Raw genomic sequence first — 23,674 nt, forward strand, 5'->3', positions numbered from 1 at the left:
CCGCGCGCGCGCGCCTGCGGCCGGGCCGGAGGCCCCGCCCCACGCCCGCCCCGCCCGCCGCGCTCGAGGCCCCGCCCGCCGCGCTCGGAGCCCCGCCCACCACCCGCCGGGCCGCGCTCCGGCCCTCCGGCCGCGGTTAGGGGGGCCGGTGTTCCGAGAGGACGCTCGGGTGCCCTCTCCGGGCGCCATTCGTGCCCAGAGGCCCTCACGGGACAGGCAGACGCGGCCGGACGCGGTCGCTACTGCGCATGTTCGGTGGCGGGTCCGAGCTGAGTTGGGGAGGCATCGGTTGGAGTGGCCATGGAGAAGTATCAGGTGCAGGCCCGGGGACTCCCTGGGGCCGACGGGGCCACCCAGACCCGGTCCGAGAGAACGGCGGCGGTGCCGGCGGGGTGTGGCCGGGTCGGGTCAGCCCCCGGCTCCTGGGTGCCCTTGGCCTCGCCGGGCCTCAGTTTCCCCCTCTGAGGGTCCCTGGACGCGGGACACCGCGGGGCGACCGGAGCTTGGAGAGTGCGTCATTTCTCCCAGGCCTTGCACCTCCGCTAACAAACGCTCAGCGCCCTGGGTCTCCCGCGGGGGCCAGGGTCCCCCCCCCACCCCCCACCCCCGAGGTGAGGCAGCTGAGTTCCTGGTGGACAGAGGGGTTTGTTGTTGTGGTTCTTTTTTTTTTTTTTTTTTTTTTTTAAGATTTTATCTATTTGAGAGGCTGAGTTGGGGGGGGTCTTGCATCCGCTGGTTCACTCCCCACTTGGCTGCAACGGCTGGAGCTGCACCGATCGGAAGCCAGGAGCCAGGAGCTTTTTCCGTGTCTCCCACGTGGGTGCAGGGGCCCGAGGACTTGGGCCCCCCTCTCTGCTTTCCCAGGCCACAGCAGGGAGCTGGATGGGAAGTGGAGCAGCCGGGACTCGAGCCAGTGCCTGTCCTACGGTGCCACAGCGCCGGTCCCGGACGGGGAGTTTCAAAAGTCATTTTTTCAGGAAAATGGAAAGTTGATGACGTAGTGACGCCTGTACCGCCTAAGCCCCCCGTGGCACCCCCTGCCCGCCACGGCCCTCCCTGAGCAGTACCCAGGCCGCCCGTGGGGGCTGGACATCAGATCCAGGCCCCCACCCCGACTTCTGTGGCCGGGAGATCCCACAGAGCCTAGCCCCATCCTGGCCGGCACCCTGGCCTCTCTGCGGAGATTTGGCGTGGTGGCCGCCGACGCAGGCAGGCCCTGCTCGGGTCAGACCCCAGAGCCTCGTCCAGCCCAGGAGGTCTGAGCCACAGCCGTGGGCAGGGACCCAGCTCCCGAGTCAGCGCCACAGACCCCCCCCCCCCGCCACGTGGGCCTGGGAGAAAGCAGTCGCCCTGGCCACGTCCCGTGTCTGTGAGCTGTGCGGCGTGCTGATGGTGACGGGGTATTCTCGTCTGGATGCCCACCGTGGAGGTGGGCGCTGGGAGCCGGGGCCCTGGGCTGAGTGAACCCAGATGCCCGGCTGGTTCTAGAAAGGAGAGGCCGTGGCTGCAGTGCCGGAGGGCTTCCCGGTGCAGTGAGGAGGCAGCGCTGGCCCTGCCGTCCCCACCCCACCCCGGGGCACCTTGGAAGCGCCCGCCCCGTGGTGAGCATGTCCTGGAAGCTGCTCCCCCCACCCCGTAGGTTCTGTACCGGCTGAAGCCTGGAGCTTTGGGGGTGAATCTGGTGGTGCAGGAAACGGAGACCAAAGTGAAGCGGGTGATAAAGCAGGTAAGAGGCCGGCAACCGCGAGGGGCCAGTGCCGCGGCTGGGGCGTCCCGGCCCCCCCCCCGCCTCACCAGCAGGCACCGCGGCAGAGCCGGCTCCCAGCCTCGGTGGGGGAGGAGGCGCACCCCACCTGCCGTCCACTCCCCGCACGCTGTGTGCCAGCCGCCAGCCCGCTGCGTCTCCTGCCTGTCCAGTAAAGCGGGGACAGTGACCCCGCTCTCCGGGGCGAGGACTTGAATTCAGGCTCTCCGCTGGACAGGGTCGCCAGTTGTACCCACAGGGAGCAAGGCCCAGAGAGGGCAGGGGCCAGCGCGAGGTCACACCGGCCCAGGGCAGCTCCCGGGCCGGCAGGGCAGGGTGGGGGCCTCGCCTGCAGGAGCACACCCCCTGGTGTTTCCGAGACGGGGTGAGCCAGAGGGAGCTGTCCTGAGAGTGCCGGCCACGGCCTCCGCGGGGCGGTGGCAGGGACAGGGCAGCATTGTCCAGGGTGGCTGCACAACGGCCTGGAGTCCTCGCGCCTCCTTCTCCATGGCTGGCTGCAGGGTCAGCCCCCGGTCTCCCAGCCAGTGGGGCAGGGTGGCTGGCCACTCCCTGGACAAACAACTTTTTAAAATGGTATTTGTTTATTTGTTGAAAGGCAGAGAGAGAGCTCTCACACCCACTGCTTGGCTCCCCAGCAAAGCGTGGGCTGCGCCAGGCCAACACCAGAAGCCTGGAGCTCCATCCGGATCCTGCACGCACGGGGGCAGGGCCGGGGCGGCGGGGGCGAAGGTAGACTCTGTGCGCCCCTCCGGTCTCCTCTGAGCACTGTGGGCTGTTTCCTTTTCCCAGGATTGTATGACGGGTGAGACGGTCCCTGCTCAGGTCTCCTGTGGCGAGCACAGTGGCCGGTGGCTCCGCCCTGCCTGTGCGCTGGCCCCGCCCATCCCCTGGTGCTGTGGTTCTCACTGTGCACAGGGGACTCTTAGACTAGGTTGTTTTGTTTGTTTGTTGAGCATCTATTATTTCCGTAGGAGAAATTGCTGGGAGTGGGGAATGAGCCAGTGTTTCTAGGGCTCTCCTGATGTGGTTGACCGTCCCTGCTGCCGAGCCCCCGGGCCGGGAGGGAAGGCAGACGGGCAGACTCGGTCTAATCTGCGCTCCATGGACAGCCCACGGGCGTCTCGGCTCCTCGTGGGGGTCTGGAAACAAGTCCCCCCTCCACGTCACCCCCGTGACGAGCCCGTTTCAGGCCCAAGTCCTGAGAGCAGGCTTCCGGGTGTGGATCCGCTGTTCCGGCTGGGGAGCTGGCGCGGCCCCGGTCACCGCCCCTTCGCTTCCCACTCAGAGAAGGGACGGGCAGAGACAGGACCGCCACAGCGTCAGTGCACAGAGCGTCTCCCGGCTGGCGTCAGGGGTGGGGTGGTGAGGCTGGCACTGCGCCAGCCGGAACAGAGCCGTGTGCCCCCGGGGCCAGCGCATCGCCGCCCTCCCGGCTTCCTCACTGGCTCCTGCTGACTCCTAAACTCGTGCTCACGAGAGGGGCAAAGATGGTCTCGCTGCCCAGAGCGTTCTTAGATTACTGCCTTAGGAGATCTGCAGGCCAGCCTGGTGCCACGTGGTGGGGACGGGGACAGTGGGAGCCTGGAGAGGTGATGGCAATGGTGGTGCTGACGGCGGAGGAGGTGCGGTGGTGGGGAGGGTGGTGGTGATGGTGATGGTGGTGATGGTGGGGAGGAGGTGCGGTGGTGGGGAGGGTGGTGGTGATGGTGGGGGGGGATGGTGGTGGTAGAGAGGATGGTGCTGCTGATGATAATGGTGGGGACGGTGCTGATGGTGGTGATGGTGGTGGGGACGGTGATGATGGTGGTGATAATGGTAGGGACGGTGATGATGGTGGTGATAATGGTAGGGACGGTGATGGCGGTGGTGGAGACGCTAATGGTGGTGATGGTGATGAGGGGGTGAGAGCAGCGTTGGTGTAATGTTGATGCTGGTGGTGAAGGTAATGATGTTAGTGATGCTGAGGACAGCAGTGGTGGTGATGGTGGTGATGGCGGTGATGGCGGTGATGATGGTGGGGGTGGCGGTGATGGTGGTGATGATGGTGGAGATGGTGATGGTGGTGGAGATGGTGATGGTGGTGATGGTGGTGGTGGTAATGGTGGTGATGATGGTGGAGATGGTGATGATGGTGGAGATGGTGATGGTGGAGATGGTGATGGTGGTGATGGTGGTGGAGATGGTGATGGCGGTGATGATGGTGGAGATGGTGATGGTGGTGATGATGGTGGAGATGGTGATGGCGGTGATGATGGTGGAGATGGTGATGATGGTGGAGATGGTGATGGCGGTGATGATGGTGGAGATGGTGATGGTGGTGGAGATGGTGATGGTGGTGATGGTGGTGGAGATGGTGATGGCGGTGATGATGGTGGAGATGGTGATGGCGGTGATGATGGTGGAGATGGTGATGGTGGTGATGATGGTGGGGGTGGCGGTGATGGTGGTGATGGTGGTGGAGATGGTGATGGCGGTGATGATGGTGGAGATGGTGATGGTGGTGATGGTGGTGGAGATGGTGATGGCGGTGATGATGGTGGAGATGGTGATGGTGGTGGAGATGGTGATGGCGGTGATGATGGTGGAGATGGTGATGGTGGTGGAGATGGTGATGGCGGTGATGATGGTGGAGATGGTGATGGTGGTGATGATGGTGGTGGTAATGGTGGTGATGGTGGGGGTGGCGGGGTGGTGGAGGTGGCTTACTGACGTGGTCCCTGAGACGGTGCCCTCTTGTGCCCCTGCAGGTGGAATGCATCGATAAGCACCAAGCCAACGAGGCCCTGGAGGAGGTAGCTTGGGCGCGGTGCACACGCCGGCTGTGCTGAGCCTTCTCGTTGAGCGAGAGGGAAGTCCAGCTGGGAGGACGCGGGCTCGGCGCAGTTCTCACCCCGGCTGTGAGAGCAGCGACCCCGGGCATCACGTGAGCCCACGGCCGAGCGACAGCTCTGCCCCGGCTGACAGCCCGGGACCCGCATTCCTGGGAAGACGAAGTCCAGTGGCAGCCGGGGCCGGGGCTGATCCCCCAGTGGCCGACTTGATAAAGGAGGTCTCTTCCGTGATTAGAGGTGGCTCGGCCTCGAGAACTTGGGAAGCTCAGAGCTTCTTAGCGAAGAGCGGACATTAGCCCTCGTGTGACAGACTGACCTGGGGGGCACCTGCTGCCCCCACGGCAGCTCAGTGGCCAGCGCCTCCGAGCAGCTTCTCCTCGCCACGCTCCCACCGCACGTGAGGTTAAACGTGCCCCTTGCGGTCGTCCTCTGGGCGTGCTGGCTCTGAGCTTCACCAGACCCGGCGCGGTGAGGGAGTGAACAGGGGAGCCCCTCCCACCCCGTCACAGCTTTTTTTTTTTTTTTTTTTTAATAATTTTAGAAATTCTCTGTTTGGAGCAGGCCAACACTGGCATTTCTTGCTTTCTTTCTCTCTCTCTCTCTCTCTCTAAGATTTATTTATTTAAAGTCAGAGTTACACAGAGAGAGAAGGAGAGGCAGAGAGAGAGAGAAGAGAGGTCTTCCATCCACTGGTTCACTCTCCAATTGGCCGCAACGGCCAGAGCTGGGCTGGTCCGAAGTCAGGAGCCAGGAGCTTCTTCCCGGTCTCCCATGTGGGTGCAGGGGCCCAAGGACTTGGGCCTCCTCCACTGCTTTCCCAGGCCACAGCAGAGCTGGATCGGAAGTGGGGCATCCATTACTCAACCCGGTGCTCGTATGGGATGCGGGCACTGCAGGCGGCGGCTTTACCCGCGACGCCCCAGCGCCGGCCCCGTCACAGCTTTCCATCCTGCTGGTTCCTTTCCCTGTCCTGTTGGGCAGCCTCATGCCCACCCCTCAGAGCGGTTCCCCGGGCTCTAGGACTCCACGGTGGGGGCGGGGACACAGGGACCTCTGAGGAAGCCCCCAGGCCCGCGGGCACCCGGCCTCCTCTGCCAGCGCTGACTTTACGTGTATGTCCCGTGCCGCCTCAGCTCTGCGAGCCCCACGAGGCTCAGGGAGGTTGCGGTCCTGTCTCGGTCACACAGCAGGGCCGGCACGTGCTGCCCGTCTGCTTCCTAACCACCGGGCTGCACAGCCTTGCCGTGGCTGCTCCCCTGACCTGCTGGGGCAGGTGACAAAGACCACCCAGGTGGGAGTGGCTCTTCCTAGCCCCTCCCCCTCTCCCAATGCTCTGTCCACAGCTGATGCCGCTGCTGCAGCTGCAGCACACCCACATCGCCACGTACCGCGAGCTGTTCATGACCTGGAACCAGGAGGTGGGTGGGCCCACCCGTGTGGAGCGGCCCACGCCCACTGCTGTCCCACCCCTGAGCCATGGCCGTGCTGACTGCAGCTGCCCCCGAGCCATCACTTACCGGGCCCCGGGGCCGTGCTGGGGGCTTCCTGTGCATAACCCAAGGGAGCCCCGGGGCCCTCCTTGTAGAAAGGGTTGCCCCCCACTGTACAGAAAAGGAGACGTGGGCCGCTCAGCTGGGGTGTGGCTGAGCCGGAAGGCCAGGCCTTGGTCCCGGGGCCCACGCCTGCAGCTCCTGAGCTCTGCACCCTCGGCCAGAGCCATCTGCTTCCGCCACCCTGCTTGTCCCAGGCCGCTGGAACCCTACCGGTAGCCCCGCCCAGTTTCCTAAGCGGCCTCCTGTCCATCACCACTTCCTGGAGGAAGGGCCAAAGGAACATCCTTACTTTCCTGACAGGGCTTGGGGCGCGGAAAGCCCGCACGGCTCCCGGGCAGCTGCTGGGGATCCAAACCCAGCCCATGCGGACCCCGGCCCTGTACCGGGTGCCAGAGCCCCGCGGTGGGGGCAGGGAGGCTCGGCTGAGGAGGCTGAAGTGGAGGCAGGTCAGGCGGCTCCCTGTGCGTCTGACGTTTGTCCGGTCGCCTTGGCGTCCAGGCCTGGGCAGGAGCAGCGGGTCCCACCCGCATCGGAAGGCCCTGAGGGCCCTCGCGGCCTGCACGCCCAGGGTGTCCGAGCACCTGCCATGGGGAGGTGCAGGAAGCCAGAGGAGGCTTCAGCACGGAGGGAGGCAGCGCCAGGCCCCTGCCCGGGTCTGCTGCAGCCGGTCCAGGAGGGCCGTCGGAGCCAGACCTGTCGGTCCAGCGTGCGAGCCTGGAGGGAGGCGGGGGCTGACCCCCACAGGGGCTCCGTGTGTGCAGCAGCAGGCGCAGCTCGCAGATGCCCCAGGAGCTCAGTGTGGAGGGCCGGGAGCAGGGCAGGGAGAGAGGGGGCAGAGATGAGCAGCAGGGGCTCCCAGCCCCGCCAGCGGGCAGCGCCCCGTGGCCGTGCGGAGGGAGGCCCTGCAGAAGCCCGCGCGGGCAGGGCTCAGGGCCTCCTGTCCGGGCAGATCTCCTCCCTGTTCCTCTGCCTGGTGATGGACTACAACAAGGGCAGCTTGCAGAAGGCCATCGAGAGTAAGAGGAAGGCGAAGGCGGCCATGGACGCGGTGGTGAGGCCCCTGGGGGCCCGCGTGCCTGGGCGGGCGGGCGGGGACAGTCCTGGAACCCCGGGAGTTTTCCCTGATAGTGGCAGTGACCTGAATCCGCCTCCGGCACTGACTCCGCCGGTCCCCAACGTGCCGTGAGAGGACTCGGACGTGGTCGCTGGGGTGTGACGGCTCCTGTCCCACGTGCTGCAGAGCCTGCCCCTCAGTGCACGGGCTGTTCTGCAAGGGGAGCTGACGTGAATCCGCCACATTCACTCCCCGAGTGCCCGCAACGGTGGGGGCTGGGCCAGGCGGAAGCCGGGAGCCGAGACCAGGAAGCAGGAACTCAATTCGGGTCTCACGTGGGTGGCAGGGCTCACGTGGTGGAGCCATCCCCTGTGCCTCCCCAGGCAGCGGGAGGCAGGAGCCCAGCGCTCTGGTACGGACGTGGGCGCCCACGCGCCCGCGCCCAGCGCCCACTCCAGCCTTTTCTTGTTGCTGTGCGGCCGCTGGTGCCCTGTGCTGGCGTTGGTGCGCACCTGGGCTGTCTAGGATACGGTGTCCTCTGGGTGGACACCGAGGAGCAGCACTGCGGGGGTGGGGGGCAGCGGGTGCAGGTGCGTGTTAGCGCTGCCCCACCCCCGGGCCTCCGTGGAGCCATGTGGAGCCATGTGGAGCCGTGTGGAGCCCCGTGGAGCCGTGTGGAGCCATGTGGAGCCCCGTGGAGCCCCGTGGAGCCGTGTGGAGCCATGTGGAGCCGTGTGGAGCCCCGTGGAGCCGTGTGGGGCCGTGTGGAGCCCCGTGGAGCCGTGTGGAGCCCCGTGGAGCCCCATGGAGCCGTGTGGAGCCCCGTGGAGCCATGTGGAGCCGTGTGGAGCCCCGTGGAGCCGTGTGGAGCCATGTGGAGCCGTGTGGAACCATGTGGAGCCCCGTGGAGCCGTGTGGAGCCGTGTGGAGCCCCGTGGAGCCCCGTGGAGCCGTGTGGAGCCCCGTGGAGCCGTGTGGAGCCCCGTGGAGCCGTGTGGAGCCGTGTGGAGCCGTGTGGAGCCCCGTGGAGCCGTGTGGAGCCGTGTGGAGCCGTGTGGAGCCGTATGGAGCCGTGTGGAGCCCCGTGGAGCCGTGTGGAGCCGTGTGGAGCCGTGTGGGGCCGTGTGGAGCCGTGTGGGGCCATGTGGAGCCCCGTGGAGCCGTGTGGAGCCGTGTGGAGCCGTGTGGAGCCCCGTGGAGCCGTGTGGAGCCGTGTGGAGCCGTGTGGAGCCGTGTGGAGCCGTGTGGAGCCCCGTGGAGCCATGTGGAGCCGTGTGGAGCCGTATGGAGCCGTGTGGAGCCCCGTGGAGCCGTGTGGGGCTGTGTGGAGCCGTGTGGAGCCGTGTGGAGCCGTGTGGAGCCGTGTGGAGCCCCGTGGAGCCGTGTGGAGCCCCGTGGAGCCGCGGTGCTCTCCCACCGTGGCGAGCGTGCCTGTTCCGGAGCTTCGCTGCCCAGTCTTTTTCGGGTTCACTGTTCAGGAGGGCGGGGTCTTTCGTTATGGCGTTCACCTGCATTTCCCTGGGGACAGCTGAGGGCCGTGGCCAAGCTTGCCGGTAGCAGGAAGAGCACAGGACGGCCAGGCTGCTGCTCGGGTCCGAGCGGGGACGCCGAGCCGTGTCTTCCCCTCCGACAGCCCCGCCTGGGAGGAGCAAGCGGAGGTGCGAGTGCAGAAGCCCAGTGTGGGCAGGGGCCTGGCCCGGGGCCCTCGGGGGGGCTGGGACTCCCCACCCTCCAGAGGGCCGGCGAGCGTACTGCAGCCACTGGAGTTCTTCCTTGAACCCGTTCGAGTCCTTGCCCTATTTCACGTTTGGGTTGTTTGTTGCTTTAAAAGATTCATTTATTTATTTAGAAGGCAGAGTGACAGAGAGCGAGAGACAGAGAGAGAGGGCTTCCATCCACGGGTTCACTCCCCAAATGGCCGCAATGCCCAGGGCTGGGCCAGCCTGAAGCCAGGAGCCAGCAGCTCCACCTGGGTCTCCCACGCGGGTGCAGGGGCCACACACTTGGGCCACCCTCCGCTGCCTCTCAGGCCGTCAGCAGGGAGCTGGATGGGAAGCGGAGCAGCGGGGGCTCGAACCAGCGCTCAGATGTAGGATGTGGGCATCCCCAGCCTGGCTTCCCCCGCGGGGCCGCAGCGCCAGCATCTGCCTGTCCGTGCTGATTTGTGGGACGGTTTGCATATGCTGGACACAAGTGCCTGCAGTGTCCCTCCCTGTCTGGCCAGTTCGCTTCCTCAGCGGTGGCCCTGGGTGGACAGAGGTCCCCAGGTGACAAAGCCCGTTGCACCCACATTTCCCGGGTGCCTGTGGGGTCCCAGCTTAAGGGATGTTTCCTGCCCAAAGCCACGAGGATCCCCAGAGGACGCGTCACTGTCGCTCTTGCATTTCGTTCTGGGGTGCAGCTCAGGCAGTTTTGTCTGACGCCGCCTCTGGGGGGTGGGCGGATGGGCTCCGCGTCCCCCTACAGGGCTCTGATGGCACGCGGCCCCTCTCCCAACACAGCCTCCGGGCAGGCTCTGCAGCGGGACCGTTGGAAACAGGGTGTTCCCGGAAACCTTAAGACACCCAAGTGCCTCTGAGGGGCCCTCATGGAGTGCAGGGTCCTTGGAGCAGGTGTGAGAGTCGGTGCCCTGACACCACGCAGGTCTGGTTTCTGACTCCGAGTGCTTCCAGAACATTCTCTCCCTGGGCTATTCCGCGTAACGGCATCAAGGGGCAAGCCCCAAGTGGGCACTGAAGCTCCGTCACCTCTGACGGCACACGGCCCAGCTGCAGTCTCCCGGCAGGTGCCGGGCTGTGTGGGCCACAGACCCGGGAGCTTAGAGAGCAGCATGAGGTCTGGAAACGGGGGGCCCTGGCAGACCCGGCTGGGCCGTCTGAGAGCCACACTGGCTCCAGCCTCCTCCCTGGCTCGAGCTCTTGGCCAGCCTCAGGCCTAACTCAAGACACCAGGGGAAGAGGCGCCGCTGGCGGCTTTGGGGTCACCCGCCCGGCGAGAGCGCCACTCTCAGCCCCTCCCTGGCGTGTCCCCCTCTTCCCAGTGGCTGCAGAACGTGCTGGGTCAGGTGTTGGACGCCCTGGAGTACCTGCACCAGCTGGGCATCACTCACAGGTGGGCGGGGCCGCCTCCTGCCGGCACTGGCCGCTGCCTCTCGCCCCCGGGCAGGGGACAGGACAGGCAGCTCCCCAGAGCCCCTCCCCCAGGCCGCGTGACTCACCGGCTCCAGGCACGGCTGCACATGGGGTGCCAGCAGGGTCTAAAGTGCACGGAGTGGGGCAGAGGCCGCGCCAGGGAAGAGATGAGGTGGCCTGCAGCGGCGTGGCCTCTGACCCGCCAGCCACGCAGCCGCCTCAGAGCCCCGGGAGACGGCTCCCGCCCAGAACAGACCACGTGCCCACGAGTCATGGAACGGCCGGGAGGCTGGCCCGCCGACCCGGGACTTCCACACCGCTGGAGGGTTGCCGCCATCCACTGGGCTTGGGTTTTTCCCCGGTGTGGCCACGAAACAGAGTGGCCCGAGAGGGGCGTTTTCCTGAGGAGTGGGCTGCTTAGAACCTGGCGGGATGGAAGCAGAGTGGGGCAGGGGGACACGGCCCCGCCACGGGGTCCTCACGGCCCCCAAGGCGTTCCCCTCTTGGTCCCAGGAACCTCAAGCCGTCCAACATCGCCCTGGTCGGCGGCAACCACTGCAGACTGCAGGACCTGAGCTGCCACAAGCTGATGGTGGACGAGGCCAAGTGGAACATCCGTGCCGAAGAAGGTGGCCGGGCCTCCGGGGACGCGGGGGACTGGAACGCGCCGGGTCAACCCACGTTTGCCAGAGGTCCCCTGGGACTCCTTTCCCTGGGTGGTGACTGAGTGGGACTGCCTCGGGGGTGGGGTGGGTGCAGGGCCCCTGAAACGCCAGCATTGGCACAAAGGAATGGTAGCACACCCCAGAAGGTGTTAGCCCTCATGGGAGCGGGGAGAGGCCTGCGAAAGAAGGCCCCGGAGTGTGCCAGGCACTGGCTTACCGGGAGCTGGCAGGGGTGCAAGGCGAGGAGAGAGGGGGTCTCTTCCCTTTGAAAAGGTGACGGCTGTGTGGGACGCAGGGGGCAACCACTACAGGGAGTCCCAGAGTCCCGGGGGGGAGCTGCTAATGACACTATGTCCTGGTCACACAGAGGACAGCAGGTGATGACGGATGGATGGATGGGTGATGGGTGATGGATGGGTGATGGGTGATGGATGGGTGGTGTGTGGGTGGATGGATGGTGTGTGGGTGGATGGATGGGTGGATTAATGTACGCATGTATGAATGGATGGATAGTTAGGTGGACGATGGATGATTTATGTATGTATGGATGGGTGGGTGGGTGGGTGAATGGATGGATGGGTGGTTGGTAGTTACATGGACAGACGGATATATGATTTATGTATGTATGGGTGGATGCTGGATGGGTGGGGGATGGGTGATGGATGGATGGGTGGGTGATGGGTGGGTGGGTGGGTGATGGATGGGTGGGTGATGGGTGATGGGTGATGGGTGGGTGATGGGTGGGTGGGTGATGGGTGGGTGATGGGTGGGTGGGTGATGGATGGGTGGGTGATGGGTGATGGATGGGTGGTGTGTGGGTGGATGGATGGTGTATGGGTGGATGGATGGGTGGATTAATGTACGCATGTATGAATGGATGGATAGTTAGGTGGACGATGGATGATTTATGTATGTATGGATGGGTGGGTGGTAGTTACGTGGACAGACGGATATATGATTTATGTATGTATGGGTGGATGCTGGATGGGTGGGGGATGGGTGATGGATGGATGGGTGGGTGATGGGTGGGTGGGTGATGGATGGGTGGGTGATGGACGCTGGATGGGTGGGTGATGGATGGGTGGGTGATGAGTGATTGGTGGGTGATGGGTGATGGGTGGGTGGGTGATGGATAGGTGGGTGATGGGTGATGGGTGGGTGGGTGATGAGTGATGGGTGGGTGGGTGATGGGTGGGTGATGGATGGGTGGGTGCTGGGTGATGGGTGGGTGGGTGATGGGTGGGTGATGGGTGGGTGGGTGATGGATGGGTGGGAGATGGGTGATGGGTGGGGGATGGGTGATGGATGGATGGGTGGGTGATGGGTGGGTGGGTGATGGATGGGTGGGTGATGGACGCTGGATGGGTGGGTGATGGATGGGTGGGTGATGGGTGATGGGTGGGTGGGTGATGAGTGATGGGTGGGTGGGTGATGGGTGGGTGATGGATGGGTGGGTGCTGGGTGATGGGTGGGTGGGTGATGGGTGGGTGATGGATGGGTGGGTGCTGGGTGATGGGTGGGTGGGTGATGGGTGGGTGATGGGTGGGTGGGTGATGGATGGGTGGGAGATGGGTGATGGGTGATGGGTGGGTGATGGATGGGTGGGTGATGGGTGGGTGATGGGTGATGGGTGGGTGATGGATGGGTGGGTGATGGGTGATGGATGGGTGGGTGATGGATGGGTGAGTGATGGGTGGGTGGGTGATGGGTGGGTGATGGGTGATGGGTGGGTGATGGATGGGTGGGTGATGGGTGATGCATGGGTGGGTGATGGATGGATGGGTGGGTGATGGGTGATGGATGGGTGGGTGATGGGTGATGGGTGGGTGGGTGATGGATGGGTGGGTGATGGATGGGTGAGTGATGGGTGGGTGGGTGATGGGTGGGTGGGTGGAGCTCTTGGAGGTGCAGAGGGTGTGGGTCCTGAGCCCAGCCCTTTACTCTTGGGGAGTGAAGGTTCAGGAGGAAGGGGCCGCCTGAGGCCATCAGGGACTGGCAGGGCTGGACTGTGCACCCTGTTCTTCTGGCCCCTCCTCTGGGGCTCAGATTTGGAAACTGGGGAGAGGCAGCTGCAGCCGCGCCCCAGGCCCTGACACTGGGGGGAGCTGATGTTTGAGGAGGTCAGATTCTGGCCTTGTTGGCGCCAGCACCTTCCGGCTCCTCCAGCAGCCGTCGCGGGCGCCGGACACTCAGGTCCACAGCCAGCCTCATGGCCAAGGCCTGCTCCTTGGCGGCTCACCCGGGAAGGGTGGCGCAGGACAGCCGAGGGCTGGCGCTGGGCGGGCTGCGTGCCCTGCCCTGGCCCCCCAGGCAGCACCGGCTCACGGGACGCCCTGCCCGGCTGCTGCCCACAGACCCCTCCCACAAGTCCTGGATGGCTCCCGAAGCCCTCGCCTTCTCCTTCAGCCCGAGGTCGGACATCTGGTCGCTGGGCTGTATCATTCTGGACATGGTCAGCTGCTCCTTCCTGGAGGTGAGCCGCCTCCGCCTGCCGCCACGCCACCCCCGCTCCCACGTCTGCCCCTGCCCCCACCCGGACCCAGCACTCAGCACCCGCGGGGCTTGGACGGCAGAGGTGCAGTGCCACCCCCATGTGTCCGCGTCTGGCATTCACGCACTCCCAGCTCCACGTCCAGCACTGGGGGCCCAGAAAGCCGAGCCAGCAGCCCAGCCCGCCCCCCCACCCCCGCCTCGGAGCGGCCCCTGCGGTTCCCTTGCTTGGGAAGACCCCCAGGAAAATGAGGGCCTGGGGCCGGGACACGGAGGTTCGGGAAGGAGCCCGGGCGCGGCCCCGCCTGGACTGCGTGCCTTGGCTGCCTCGCCTGTTAAATGGGCACGAGGCCCCTCTCACCGGCTGGATCCAGGTCGGGGTCCCCTTGGCAGCACGAGGCGTGGAGTGTGGGGAGCAACTCGGACTAGACTGTTACTGGAATTAAGACTTATTCTATGCATCTGCTCTCCCACAATATGGCGTTGGGAGAGGAGTAAACAGCTTCTACCCAGCTGCCTCTCACCAACTTGACAAGCTGCAGGAGCTGCTCCTGATTGGAGGAGAGCGGCGTGCTCGGCGTATGGGCAGCCGAGTTGGGATTGGCGGAGGAGGACTATATAGGAGAAGAGAGACGGCATGGTGGTGTGGGTTGGTTGGAGAGTGCGTTGGAGAGTTCGCGGGGAAGTTCGTTGCTTCGTTCTTTCTCATTTCTCTCTACTCATTCTTGCTTTGGGAGTTTGCCGTTTACTTATTCTTACTTTACTATAGAAAGGACTTGTAAAAAAAGGGAACAACAAGCGCCCGGTCCGGTGCGGCTCCTCCGCGTGCGGAGGAGCAGCAAGTGGTGCCGTGACTCGGATGTGAAGCCTAGGCAGGGCTTAGTGTCGTTCCTCCACGAAGAGGGGGAGCGACAGTGGAGCACTGTCCTCAGCCCACACCCTGCCCAGCGAATGCCACTGGCCTCTCTGGACCTCCGTCTCTTGTGCCGGTCGAGCCCCCGGGCTCCCGCGGCCTCCGGGCATTCCTGGTCCCCGGCTCACTCTGCAGCCAGGCCAGGGCCCAGGCTCCCCTCGGTTGTGGAAGCTCTCAACAGCGCACTCTCTGGCAGGCCACAGAGGCCCTGCAGCTGCGCAAGTCGCTCCGCGAGGGCCCAGGCGGCCTGAGGGCCGTCCTGAAGACCATGGGGGAGAGGCGGATCCCAGACACCGACACCTTTGCCTCCCTGTTGCCGCTGATGCTCCAGGTCAGACCCCTGGACCGGATAACCGTCAGGTGAGCCCGGGGTGCGGGGTGCTCACTCCCCTGCCCACAGCCCCTCCTCGGCACACGCCCGCTGGCTGCTGGCTTTTCCAGGGCACGCGGCTGGCACCCTGCTGTGCCCGTGCGCCCTCGGGCTCGCCCACGCTTTGGCCATCCCATCCTGGGATGCACTCGGGATGCCGGAGCGAGCGTCCCCACAGCCCCAAGGACCCAGGACACTTCGGGAGGAAAAGTGTGAATTGTAGTTTGCTTTAAAAACAGAAGAAAGAATCCAGCCTGGATTCTGTGTCTACACCGTCCTTTGGTCCTGACCGTGCAGGGCAGGACAAACGTGGCAGCGCCCAGGGCCGTCGCCGCGCGACCTGGGGCCAGCCCTGTGCCCCCGTAAGAGCCCAGTCCTTGGCGGGGATTCTGTGTCTGTACACCAACACCGGGGCACTTGCCGGACAGACTTAGGACACGTGACGGCTTCCGGCGCGGGAGGGTCTGGCTGCAGCCCCGATGGCGACGGCCCAGGAGGCTGCTGGCCCCCCCACCCCGTTCTCCCCGCCCCTCTGCAGGGACGTCATCCACGTCGCCTTCGTGAGCAGCTCGTTCAAGTCCTCGTGCATCGCGCTGTCCCTGCACCAGCAGGTGGTGCCTCCGTCCATCATGGACGCGCTGCTGGACAGCAGCGTCGCCAGCATCCTAGGTGACCTGGGGACACGGGTGGCCTTGGCGTCCTGCTGACCCGCCCCCGCCCAGCCCTGCCCCTCTCGAAGGGCTAGTGCGGGAGGGGGACGGTAGCCAGGAGCCCTGCCCGTCTGTCCCCACGCGCTGCTTGGCTCAGGACACCGCCCTGCGCAGACCCCGCCTCCCCCCCCGCCAGTGTGGCCTCGGGAAACCTGCGTGGCTCCTCAGCTCACTACAGCCGCGGCCCCCCACCCCCACCCCGGCATCCTGAGCGGCGGCAGAGCCCGCAGGGTCGGGGTGGGTGGGTGCCCAGGGTGCGTGGGGCCCCAGTGACGGATCTGCTGTGGGACCAGCGGCCTGGCCGCAGTGGCCTCGCCTGCTCGGTGGGGACAGGAAGAGCGCCCCCTCGCGGCCTGGCGGTCTGGCCCGGGGAGGCCACGCCCCCCCCGCTGCCCCCCCCCCCGCAGAGGTCATGCAGCACCTCTCCAGCCCCCCCCCACGCTGCCCCCCCCGGAGGTCATGCAGCACCTCTCCAGCCCCCCCGCTGCCCCCGCAGAGGTCATGCAGCACCTCTCCAGCCCCCCCCCACGCTGCCCCCCCGCGGAGGTCATGCAGCACCTCTCCAGCCCCCCCCCCGCTGCCCCCGCAGAGGTCATGCAGCACTTCTCCTCCCCACCCCCACAGAGGTCATGCAGCACTTCTCCTCCCACCCCCCCCCCCAGAGGTCATGCAGCACTTCTCCTCCCCCCCCCCCCCGCAGAGGTCATGCAGCACTTCTCCTCCCCCCCCCCCCGCAGAGGTCATGCAGCACTTCTCCTCCCCCCCCCCCCCCGCAGAGGTCATGCAGCACTTCTCCTCCCCCCCCCCCGCAGAGGTCATGCAGCACTCCTCCCCCCCCCCCCCCCCCCCCCGCAGAGGTCATGCAGCACTTCTCCTCCCGGCCGGAGGTCCAGCTCAGAAGCTTACAGAGGCTTTTGACGATGCGGGAAGATGAGCTCGGTAGACCCCAGCCCCTCCCCCACCCCCTCCCCACCAGGTAGACCCCAGCCCCCTCCCCACCAGGTAGACCTCAGCCCCTCCCCCTCCCCACCAGGTAGACCCCAGCCCCTCCCCCTCCCCACCAGGTAGACCCCAGCCCCTCCCCCTCCCCACCAGGTAGACCCCAGCCCCTCCCCCTCCCCACCAGGTAGACCCCAGCCCCTCCCCCTCCCCACCAGGTAGACCACAGCCCCTCCCCCTCCCCACCAGGTAGACCACAGCCCCTCCCCCTCCCCACCAGGTAGACCACAGCCCCTCCCCCTCCCCACCAGGTAGACCCCAGCCCCCTCCTCTTCCCCACCAGGTAGACCACAGCCCCCTCCTCTTCCCCACCAGGTAGACCCCAGCTCCTCCCCCTCCCCACCAGGTAGACCTCAGCCCCCTCCTCTCCCCCACCAGGTAGACCACAGCCCCTCCCCTTCCCCAGCTGCTGCTGGGGCCAGACCTGGGGCCCCCAGCGCCGCCCAGTCCTCCTTGGGGCTTTCTCTGCCCCGCCCTGGCTTGGACAGCAAAGCTCTTGGGTTTCCTGGCTCCACGGGGAGAGAGGGTCATCCGTCATCCGTCCATCCCTCCACCACCATCATCCGTCCATCCCTCTGTCCACCTGTCATCCGTCCATGTCCATCCCTCCGTCCACCTGTCATCCGTCCATCCCTCTATCCACCTGTCATCCGTCCATCCCTCCACCATCATCCATCCATCCCTCCATTTAATCCATTCAGCTCTTATCTGTCCATCATCCACCCATCCATTTGTGGACTAAGGGTCCCCTGTGGCTGCCCCAGTGGCTGCCATCAGAGATCAGGGAGGCCCAGCCATGACCCCTCCTTGTGTAGCTGAGACACGGCCAAGATGGAGTCCAGGGGCCAGGGGCTCCCCCTCCCCGAGGGAGCTGCGGGGGACTTGGGGCCCCTTGCTCAGCGCCGGGCCTTTCCACCACCCGGGGCCACGCCAGCCTCAGACAGGCTGCCCTGGAAGTGGGGCCAGCACTTCTGTCCTCGGCGTCCCCCACCAGCCGGCAATGAGTGCGTGCGACCCTCGCTCTTCCCATGAGGACAGCCGGGAGGGGACGCAGCAGTGTGAGACGGGCTCCACGGCTGGCCGCTGCCTCTGGCCGCTCCAGGGTGTGGCCCCCGGCCCGGAGGGCTGCGTGGCACTCCCACGTGTCCACGCCAAGGCAGGCCCAGCCACAGGCTCCGGGGACAGAGCAAATGCCCCATCCTGGGTCCGGCGTTCCTCACCTGTCGCTCCAGGTGTGACTGGGAACCGGACCTCACCGAGCTGTCGAGGCCCAGGGCAGAACGCAGCCAGAGCCCGACCACAGGGCAGCTCAGCGCCCGCCTCCACCCTCCTTTCGCTCCCAGAAGCCTCTGCCTGCCTGGCCCGGTCTGCCCGCAGGTGTGCCGTGGCCCATGGAGCTGGTGGAGGTGGTAATCACCACCATGAGGCAGCACGAGCGGCTCCTAGACGTGCAGCTGTGCGGCTGCTCCCTGCTGCTGCGCATCCTGGGCCAGGGTGGGTGCCGCCCCGCCCCCGCCCCGAGGCTGCGCCCTGCTGGGCCCCTCCGACCCCTCCCCCCCAGGGATGACGGGGCCCAGGGCCGCGGGTCCCACTCGGGGCCGGCCTTTGTCTGCTCCATGGCCCTGGACAGCCCCGCCACTCCGGCCGGCTCCCAGCACGAAAGCAGCAGCTGGACACCACGGGGCGTCCCGGGTGACCCTCGGGAGGGTGCGCTGTGCTCCAGCAGCGGTCAGCAGGGGCCAGCTTGGCGCTCGCTGCCCGCGGGAGTGGTGGGAGCTGAGCGCCCGGGGCTTGGTGCCGCCAGTTTCTCTCAATAGTCACGGCTGAATCCTCTGGGATTTCCAGACCAACAGTGCTTCGTGCCCACTCTGGCTTGACACCGAGGGTCCACCCCCACGTGTGTTCAGAGCGAGTGCGGCATACGAGCGGGTTAAGAGCCGGCAGTCCTGCTACCGGGCACTGGCTGGCGGGGGCGAGCGGGCAGGGTCCCTGCCTGGTCCTCGCCCCCTCGGGCCCAGGCAGGGAGGGGGACCCCCTGCGCCTTGTCTGTCTACCCTGGTGTCCCAGCTTCCGGGTTAACCCCGGGCTCCGTCCTGTGCCCGGCACAGCGCTGGCGCAGGACGCGTCGGCCGAGGCCCCGTGGAACAACGGCACAATCGCCAGCCTGCTGAGCATCCTGCGGAGTCACCGGGAGGCGCAGCAGCTGGTGGTGATGGTCTACAGCCTACTCACCATCATCTGCAGCCAGGGTGAGCCTGCCGGCCACGCCCAGCCAGCGCCAGGCTCCCTGCCCAACGCGGCTCCGTTCGGTCTCCCCCCGGGGTGTGCACAGCGGCTCCACGCTTTGTGCCCCTGCTGGGAGGCTGGGGGCAAAGGCCCTGCTCACGAGAGCCCCAGCCGGCAAGCGCTGGGCAGGAGCGGGTCACGGGGCCCAGGCCACGGCCTTCCCCTCCCAGCCTGCCAGGCAAGGGGGCACTGCTCTCCCCTACAAGAAGCTGGGGCTCCACAGGGCCCGGGGACACGGGGGCGGCGGCGGAGGCCGGCCACGGCCTGGAGAGCCTGTCACACACACCAGGACCCGTTTCCGGAGGGAAAGGGGGCACTGGGCGTGGTGGGAACCTGAACCACTGGGCTACCTGGATGCCAGACCGCCCTCCTGGGGACACGGTCCTGCTCGTATCTGGGAGGCACAGGCCTGTGGTGTGGCCCCAAGAGGAGGGCCAGGCTAGGAATGGGATGGGTGGCCCAGGAGATGGACAGGCCCAGGGTAGGGTCTGTGTGGGCATGAAACCAGCCCCAGGGATGCAGGTGAGATGAGGCTGCGGTGCCCAAGGAGAGCAGAGGGGGACAGTGCTCCAGGAAGGCTTCCTGGAGGAGGGGCCCTTCTCCTCACTTGGCCGTCCACAGTGTCGACCTCGGAGGAGCTGCAGAAGGCGGGGCTGTTTGAGCACATCTTGGAACACGTCGCGGAGCAGCTGAGCAGCTTCCCCGGGAACAGGGACCTCTGCGTCAGCAGCCTGGGCCTGCTGTGGGCCCTGCTGGTGGACGGTGAGGGCCGGGGCCTCCCCTCCTCACACAGTGGAGATAGCCATGGGAGAGGGCAGCCGCCGTGGCAGAGGCAGGGCCACGCGAGTCCCGCGCAGGGCAGACCCCGCCCGGCTGCGGAGACGTCCTGGGGTCCCCACCAGGCCCCAGCACAGGTCAGCCGTGGTGCTGGGCGCCCCGATTCTGACTTGCGCAGGGCCTCCAGGCTCCACCTCGGCACTGCAGTGCCCAGGGACCGAGCCCGGGGCGCCCGGCCAGCACCGTGCGAGACCCCAGCCCGGCCCAGGCAGCCCCTCTCCGGATGCAGACGTGGGGGGCAGGGGGTGCACGTGCAGCAGGCCCTCCCCCGAGCCCAGGTGCCCCGTCCTTGTCCGGCTGCAGCCGTCATCGTGAACAAGGCCCCTCTGGAGAAGATCCCGGGCCTGGTCGTCCAGGTGCTGACCGCCTACCCCGTGGACGTGGACATGGCCGAGGCCGGCTGTGGGGTCTTCTGGCTGCTCTCCTTGCTGGGTAAGCAGTGGCCCGGGGCTGCAGGGGCGGGGCACGGGGACACTTGGCACCGGCTCTGCCCTCCGCAGGCTGCATACAGGAGCAGCAGTTTGAAGAGGTGGTGGCGCTGTGCCTGCGGAGCATCCGGCTGAGCCAGGACAGGGTCCTCCTGGTCAACAACGCCTGCCGGGGGATGGCCGGCCTCGCCAAGGTGTCGGGTGAGCCTGGGGCCGCGGGGCCGGCACGCGCCATCAAACACCCGCCGGCTGCCACACCGAGCCCAACGTCACACACACACAAAATTTACAGATTTATTTGAAAGGCAGAGTGATAGGGGAGACAGGGAGATCTGCGACGGCCAGAGCTGGGCCAGGAGCCCCGCCCTGGTCTCCCACGGGCGCAGGGGCCCCAGCACTTGGGTGCATCGGCAGGGAGCCGGGCCTCAGCCGGCACCCGGGCACGCGGTGCCGGCATCAGAGTACCCAAGCCCGCTTTCTGGTCTGATGTCGACTGCTCCTGTTCCCACACAGCACCCCCAAGGGCTTCCCGCAGCCACGCGCCAGGCCACACCCGGGGCACAGCACACGAGGCTGGGGCTGGCCATGCCTGCCAGCGGGGACAAACCGGGTCGGGGTCGGCAGCCGATGGTCCTTAAAGGCAGTGCGAGCTCCCCCGCCCACTGGCTCACTCAGCAATGCCTACCACAGCCAGGAACCCAACTCGTCCAGGGCTCCCGTGTGGGCGGCAGGGACCCCCGGACTCCCAGCAGGCACTCGCATACGGGGTGCAGATGTCCCGGGTAGCGGACCGAACGCCGCCCCCCGTGGTCTGAGCCTCTGTGCTACGGAGCAGGGGCTGCGGCTCCGAGGGCCCTTCCTGGTGCTGCCTGGCCTCCACGCACCCCGGGCTCAGCCTCAGGTCCCACGGTAAGGTGGTCCCTGGCGGGCAGGCTGGCCTGGCCGGGCCGGGGTTACTCAGCTGCAGGAAGGCCTCCCACTCAGAGGGACGTCCCGGACCTGGCGCTGGGCCAAGCCGGAGGTCGGAGGTCGGCACTGAGCGCCCCGAAGGGAAGAGGCGACACAGCTCCGTCTCGTCCCTTCCAAGGCGCCGGGCGCGGGGCTGGGTCAGCAGGACGCGAGTCGGCTCTGCCCGGCCTGCAGTCTCACCCCGACTCGGCCCTGGACTGGCTCCGCCGTCCCCCATGAGGCACTGCGCACAGGCGCCGGCCCAGGACAGACGCCCCCCCCCCCCCCCCGCAGAGCTGGCGGCCTTCCGGGTGGTGGTGCTGGAGGACCACAGCAGTGGGCTCGCACTGCTCAGGGACCTCTACCAGCGGCACAGGGACGACCCCGACGTGGTGCAGAACCTGTGCATGCTGCTGGCGCACCTGGCGCGCTACCGTGAGCACCCGCCCCCCGCCGGACTCCCCGCTACTGAGCCCCGCCCCGCTGGACTCCCCGCCCCTGCGCGGACTCCGAGGGCCCTAGGTGAGGGGTGTGAGCGCGGACGCCCCCAGGACCTCCTCTGCCCTCAGGGGAGATCCTGCCCGAGCTGACCTCCAACGGCATCGGGGCCCTGGCGCAGGAGATCCGGGGCCGCTTCTCCTCCAGCCTGGTGAGTGACAGCAGGGCCTTGGCCAGGGGGAACCCCCAGGCCCGGGCACCGCCTCGAGGCCAGGACGGGAGGCTGGCGTGGAACTGACCTGTCCTCCAGTTCTTAGTTCTCCTGCCTGCCCACTCCATCCCCACGGCCCGGCCCAACGCTGGGGACCCTCAGACCCTTCCGGGGAGAGCGTCCGGTCCACACGGACGCCGCCCCGCCCACACGCCCGCCGCCCCGCCCACACGGACCCCGCCCCTGCCCACACGCCCACCGCCCCGCCCACACGGACCCCACCCCGCCCACACGCCCGCCGCCCCCTCCACACGGACCCCGCCCCCTCCACACGCCCGCCGCGCCGCCCACATGGACCCCACCCCGCCCACCGCCCCGCCCACACGGACGCCGCCCCGCCCACACGGAGCCCTCCCCCCAGGAGCTGGTTTCCTACGCAGACGCGGTGCTCAGCAGGCTGCAGGCGGCCGAGCTCCCCAGCCTCCAGGAGCAGGAGCGCCCCCACCACCCCCAGGCCTCCGGCCTCCTCACGGGCCCCCTGCCCCGGCCCTGAGGGGCCTGCCCACCCCCCGCTGGGGCCGCTGAGGAGGTGGTCTTCCCTCGGGTGGGGGAGGGAGCCTGTGATCACGCTCGCCAGCGACCAATAAAGGCCCCAGGCCCGCTGCTGGGGCCTCAGTCACCCCGGCCACAGGCGGTGTCAGCCAGGGGCAGCCGTCCGGACACAGGGGCCCTTCCAGAACCTTCTGCCCGGGGGAGGGAGGGGCGCCCCCAGCAGCCCCACTTCGAGTGGACACGTGCAGTGCTACACCCTCGGGGGGCGCCATGGCCGTGGCTTTATTCACGAGTCCGTAAAACCACCCACTCCTGACCGCTGCCCACAGAGACCCCCACAGCTGGGCCAGCCGGGAATCTGCAGACCGGCCCACGCGAGGCCACGGTCAGCACAGGTCTCCGACAAGGAGATGCCCCGGCCCCCCAGAGTTAACTGGGCCCCACACCCGCCGTGCGGGGTGCTGGCAGCCATGGCCAGCTGTGGTTAACGGGGCAGCAAGGGTCGCTCCCTCAGTCTCTCAAATGCAGTGGCCACAGCCAAGCCCAGCCCTGCAGCTGCGGACTGGCGACCCCCAGTCTGGGTCCCCCAAGTCCATCACCTGCGGCCACAGAGGAAACGGGGCCCCTCAGAGCAAGGCCGAGCCCAGACCAGGGCAGCACAGGGCCACGGGTGCCGTGCCGCCCCCATGCCCGCTCCTGGCTGAGCCTGGGGGAGGGTGCTAGGCGTCCTCGCTGCAGTTCCTTGGAGCGGCCCCACGGGGGCGCTGGTCCCGGGCGTGGCTCTCCCATTCCTTCTTCACCATGACGTAGAGCCGCATCGCCACCTGGGCGTCCTGGATCTGTGGGACACGAGACCACCGACCGTCCCCGCTGGCCCACGGGTTAGACAGGGCCCCGCGCCCCTCCCGCCACCCCAGTTAGGGACACGCAGCCTGGTGGGGTGCACACGCGGCCGTGAGACCCAGCAGCACTGACAGCAGGGGACCCGACAAGAGGCCTGCGCACAGAGCCACTGACTCGGAGGAACCACGCGTGGCCTCGGAGCAGCCTCAGAGCCCGGTGCTGGGCGCTAGGCTCAGGGCCGACAGCAAAGCCAGGCGCTGCACTAGCCGGCCAGGCCACAGCCCAGGGTGCTAATGCAGACGGGGGCCAGGCCACAGCCCTGGGTGCTAATGCAGATATGGGGGGGCAGGCCACAGCCCTGGGTGCTAATGCAGATATGGGGGGGCAGGCCACAGCCCGGGTGCTAATGCAGATGGGGGGGCAGGCCACAGCCCTGGGTGCTAATGCAGATGGGGGGGGGCCAGGCCACAGCCCGGGTGCTAATGCAGATATGGGGGGGCAGGCCACAGCCCTGGGTGCTAATGCAGATATGGGGGGGCAGGCCACAGCCCGGGTGCTAATGCAGATATGGGGGGGCAGGCCACAGCCCTGGGTGCTAATGCAGATGGGGGGGGGCAGGCCACAGCCCAGGTGCTAATGCAGATATGGGG

General features: G+C 67.1%; 2 protein-coding genes across 19 annotated transcripts in view; one reads left to right on the plus strand and one right to left on the minus strand.

Moving 5' to 3' along the window:
* The first annotated feature begins 88 nt into the window (after window positions 1–88).
* On the plus strand, window positions 89–22,755 carry STKLD1 (serine/threonine kinase like domain containing 1). Of its 15 annotated transcripts, XM_070058473.1 has the most exons (19): window positions 89–315; window positions 1,640–1,726; window positions 4,513–4,557; window positions 5,940–6,014; window positions 7,099–7,200; window positions 10,244–10,314; window positions 10,848–10,963; window positions 13,354–13,472; window positions 14,599–14,762; window positions 15,311–15,441; window positions 16,338–16,421; window positions 17,859–17,975; window positions 18,590–18,730; window positions 19,389–19,529; window positions 19,908–20,036; window positions 20,105–20,233; window positions 21,275–21,415; window positions 21,550–21,629; window positions 22,051–22,755. In XM_070058473.1, the coding sequence occupies exons 1-19, from the start codon at window positions 301–303 to the stop codon at window positions 22,180–22,182; spliced, it is 2,019 nt and encodes a 672-aa protein (XP_069914574.1). In that variant the 5' UTR covers window positions 89–300; the 3' UTR covers window positions 22,183–22,755. The 15 variants fall into 15 exon arrangements, 14 of the variants coding, with proteins under 14 accessions (XP_069914574.1, XP_069914602.1, XP_069914599.1 ...); XM_070058501.1 differs by lacking the exon at window positions 10,244–10,314 and having other exon boundaries at window positions 13,406–13,472; XM_070058498.1 differs by lacking the exon at window positions 7,099–7,200.
* REXO4 (REX4 homolog, 3'-5' exonuclease) overlaps window positions 22,440–23,674 on the minus strand; it is a 7,199-nt gene continuing 5,964 nt past the window's right edge. For all 4 annotated transcript variants that reach the window (XR_011382816.1, XR_011382817.1, XM_070058555.1 and 1 more), the window contains exon 8: window positions 22,440–23,020. Coding sequence is in view for 1 of the 4 variants with exons in the window: in XM_070058546.1 (XP_069914647.1) it covers window positions 22,901–23,020 (120 nt within the window). In the remaining 3 variants the exon portion in view is untranslated. The remainder of the gene's footprint in view (window positions 23,021–23,674) is intronic.

This window comes from Oryctolagus cuniculus, chromosome 1 (genome assembly GCF_964237555.1).
Source record: "Oryctolagus cuniculus chromosome 1, mOryCun1.1, whole genome shotgun sequence".
NCBI lineage: Eukaryota > Metazoa > Chordata > Mammalia > Lagomorpha > Leporidae > Oryctolagus > Oryctolagus cuniculus.

Coding starts and splice junctions, on each gene's coding strand:
- STKLD1 (XM_070058454.1), top strand. CDS start 6,736: ATGGGGAGGTGCAGGAAGCCAGAGGAGGCTTCAGCACGGAGGGAGGCA. Junction 15,442..16,337: donor CAGCGTCGCCAGCATCCTAG/GTGACCTGGGGA, acceptor CCCCCCCCGCAG/AGGTCATGCAGCACTTCTCC. Junction 16,422..17,858: donor GATGCGGGAAGATGAGCTCG/GTAGACCCCAGC, acceptor GTCTGCCCGCAG/GTGTGCCGTGGCCCATGGAG.